The 3,756-nt window shown below is 42.4% G+C and overlaps 1 protein-coding gene across 1 annotated transcript in view; it reads right to left on the reverse strand.

Moving 5' to 3' along the window:
- The window catches only part of LOC103582945 (olfactory receptor 1J4-like), a gene marked incomplete at its 3' end in the record, with an annotated part of 1,541 nt that extends 1,396 nt beyond the window's left edge, over positions 1-145 (reverse strand). The window contains exon 1 of the mRNA XM_008564400.1: positions 10-145. Coding sequence (XP_008562622.1) covers positions 10-145 — 136 coding nt within the window. The remainder of the gene's footprint in view (positions 1-9) is intronic.
- Between the last annotated feature and the right edge of the window lie 3,611 nt (positions 146-3,756).

Below are 3,756 nucleotides of genomic sequence, written 5' to 3' on the forward strand. Positions count from 1 at the left end.
TGAGCAGGATGATGAGCAGGTTCCCCAGCACCGTGGTCAGGTACATGCCCAGGAACAGGGCAAAGAACACGCCCTGCTGTTCTGGCCGGATGGGGAGCCCCAGGAGGAGGAACTGGGACACACTGCTCTGGTTCTCATGCCTCATGCTGCTCTTCTCTTTTCTGGGGATGAAGTGAAATGGGAAATGTCAAAAACTTTCAGAGTGTGATTATGGCCACCATATTAGAGTTTCTTACTCTCTCCTGAAGAATGAGAAAAACTGCCTGAAATTCTATTATCATCTAGTGTTGCCAAAGCAAGCAACACACCCTCAATGCCCAACATAATTCCTTTCAATGGCGACCAGAACAAATTCATTATTCTTATTTTTTTAATCAACCATGTTACTGGTACTATGCTATTAAGTTGAGATACAAGAAAAAATAGAACACTCAGGACATCCTCCGTCAGAATGCTAACCCTCCAGGGTGCACCTGGCAGAGGACTGACTAAAGGTGTGAATCTGCAGCTAGATGCCTCGCACTGTGATAAAGACCCCCCAGTTCCTAGCTGTATGATTTGTGGAGCTAAATCTCTCTTGGCCTCATGTTGCATCTCTGTAGGGTGAAGATACCAGTATCACACATTCATAGGGTTAATATGAGGGGCCTCATCAAAGACATATTAATACCTTAGAACAGTGTCCTGCATGAAATAAGCATACCATATTTTAGCAGTTATTTTTATGACAGAATAAATATCCAAATAAAACCAGGATCAAATTCAGGAATTTAATAAAGCAGAATTATAAGATGGTTAGCAGAAAGAACCGGGTAGCTGACCTACAAGTTGTGTTAACCTGTCTGAGTTCTCTCACTCTCAGGAGAGTTTCTGACTCCAGATCCTGACCACACACATAAAACTTTCATCAATTTTCCAAGAATTAAGACTTCGGTCTGTGTATGACCATGTATCTCCATTTATATTTGATGCTTCAAATTGCCTTGGATCTGGGAATTCATAGGCAGGAGGACAAATGAGCACCTGCCTGGGACCTGAACACTGGTAGATGCTGAGGATGGGCGGTATCTAGTCACAGTTACCAGATTAGCCATCACCGTTTCCCAGTACTGATCTTCACACTGACAACAATTGACATTTAATGAACACTTACATAAGACAAAAATATTTTTGCATTATTGCCCCATTAAATTTTTTCAACAGCCCTAAGAGATAAGAATTATTAAAACCCCATTGTTCACATACTCAGGAGTGAAAAACTAGCATGGTCACACAGTTAATAAACGACGTACACAACTCTCTCTCATGTCTGTTTTTTTAATTGGAATCTCTGCTTTTATGACCCTCCTGCTTCTTCCCCTCTTTAATTAGACAGGAGAGCCAAGACCTCTAGCAATATTATTTTAGGGTTTGAAGGACTCCTCCTGCTCAGATATCTGTCACCATTTATATTTTTACAGCCTGTTACAGTTTACAAAGGGCTTTCATATGCCCTCAATTTCATTGAATACATCAATATTTATTCCATATCTGGAAGTAGAGAAAACAGTAATTTTTTCTTTCATTTTATTAACAGGAGCCATTGAACAACACAAGGTCACACAGATACTGCTTGATGAAATCTGGTCTCAAAAGTAAATTTTTCTAATAATCCTTTTACTAGAGTGAGAATCCTGCCATTTCTTCCCATGGGAAGTAGAAAAGGCTACACTAAAGTTGAACGTTAAAATACTCGTATGCCCAGGAGAGGAACTTAGCATTGACACTGTCGTGTTAGTATCTGATCAGAGATGCTTATTCCAGACCAGGGAGGTGCTTGGGGTCATTGGCTGAGTCAGTTCATAGGGGGACTTAAACCTTTGCTGAGAATGGGCTTCTCACTGAAAATTGCTAGTCAGACTTAACCCAGGCTCTCCAACATCTCCTGGGAGACAAGAATACCTAATAAAACCATGGAGCTACAGTTTGAAGGGACGGGATTGATCAGCACCTTATCTGAAAGAGGTGACTGGGAATGTGGCTCAGGAATGAAGAGAGAAGCTGTGACCAGGAGGTCGGGAGAGAGCCTTTCGATGGGACTAACTTTCCTGTCTTCATACCAAATATTTTCTGCTGAACGGTCAGGAAATGGGGAGTTAGGTATCTCAGCCTTCCCAAGGCTACAATGTGTTTCATATTTGTTTAAGCACCTTGCAGATGATGTTTTTCAGCAATTATCATTATTCCCATTTGGCAGTGGAAACTGCTAGGCATCAGACAGGCCAAACCCAAGGTTACGAGGCTATTTCATGAGAAAAAGACAAAGATTTGAATGTAGATGCAGGTGACACCAGAAATGAGCATTTAGTTATAAACTATGTTACCAAAATTGAAAATGTGTGTAAAAATTTTTTGGCTTCTAGGGGCCCTGCTATAGTATTCAAGTCAAAGGAAATATATTGCCTGCAACATTTCCTCAAAGTGGGCCTCCCTTAGGACTGCCTGTGTGGATTCTGGTCTCACACACGTGAAGCGTCAGAATGTAAGAATATTAAACACACGTTCACCCCCCACACACACACACACACACAGGTTTGCATCTTTGTTTTAAGTCTTCTCTGTTACACATCTTCTTCATGAAGGATGTCAAAGTGTGAGTTTGTCACACACAAAAGCACTCACATGCTGTCACAGAAACACACTTGCAAAGGGTGGTTTATAGACTGTCCTAGCTTATACTCAAACTAGGTAAATATAGCCCAGGGTGAGTCAGCTTCACACAAGTCCACACACAACCTACAAACAAAAGACACTGTCCCATGTACAACACAGCTACCCACAGAAAAGATCTATCACGCATCCTACACCACATGTGTTGTGATCATAGGCAGTCAAACTTACTGAAATCACAAACACACATCTTACAGACAGCACATGGGCAACATAAACCCAAATAACATATGCACACACGTTGCTGGGAGGAAATGTCCAGCCTTCTCCGACCTATGCATATATCCGAGATGAAGGCACTCAGCGTGTGAGTCAGTCACACGCAATATGCAAATGAAGTCATACAACACAACACACACAAAAAGTACACAGAACTTTTCTGATGGACACCCACACACAACTACGGAGATTACTAGGCCCCTTCTGATGTACGCCAGTTCTATGAATTCAAATACATTCTGCTTCGTGTTGTTACCTGAATCCTCACTTTCTGTCCAGAAGAAACAGGATCCAAGGGAAAAAAGGAAACCTCGGTGGCCCGAGGATGTTTACAGACTTTCATGTCTGTTCACCAGCTTCAAAACAATAAGCAATAAGAAGTCCCAGTGGAAAAAAGAAGTCCCAGTGGAAAACAGCCGCAAGTCCCTGACTAGAGAAGCAGTCAAATTGGGCTAATTGCCCCACTTCCTCCTGTCCCTTGGGAAGGAGCATGTTTAGGGTCCAAAGGGGCTGAGCTGCAACTGGAGTCACAGGAGAAAGTATCCCTAATGTCAGTGATACCTTGGGCTTCTGGTCAAGCCACCAACTGGGAAGCAGGAGGTTTCCTAGTCACCTATGGTCTCTGCATTATGAATTTTGATTCTCTGTACAGCAGTGTGTTGCCTGGGCAGTGTAAGGGTCTCAGCAAGATTTTATAGGATCCCACAACACCTATACAAGCCTCCATTAGAACACAAAGCTCCTTAAAAATTTACTTGTCTCTTCGCTTCTCTGTGAAGCTCTGTAGGATAGGGTCTGTGCCCTGTTCAGGAGTTGGGGGATTGAATA

This window comes from Galeopterus variegatus, unplaced genomic scaffold (genome assembly GCF_000696425.1).
Source record: "Galeopterus variegatus unplaced genomic scaffold, G_variegatus-3.0.2 Scaffold18616, whole genome shotgun sequence".
Lineage (NCBI taxonomy): Eukaryota > Metazoa > Chordata > Mammalia > Dermoptera > Cynocephalidae > Galeopterus > Galeopterus variegatus.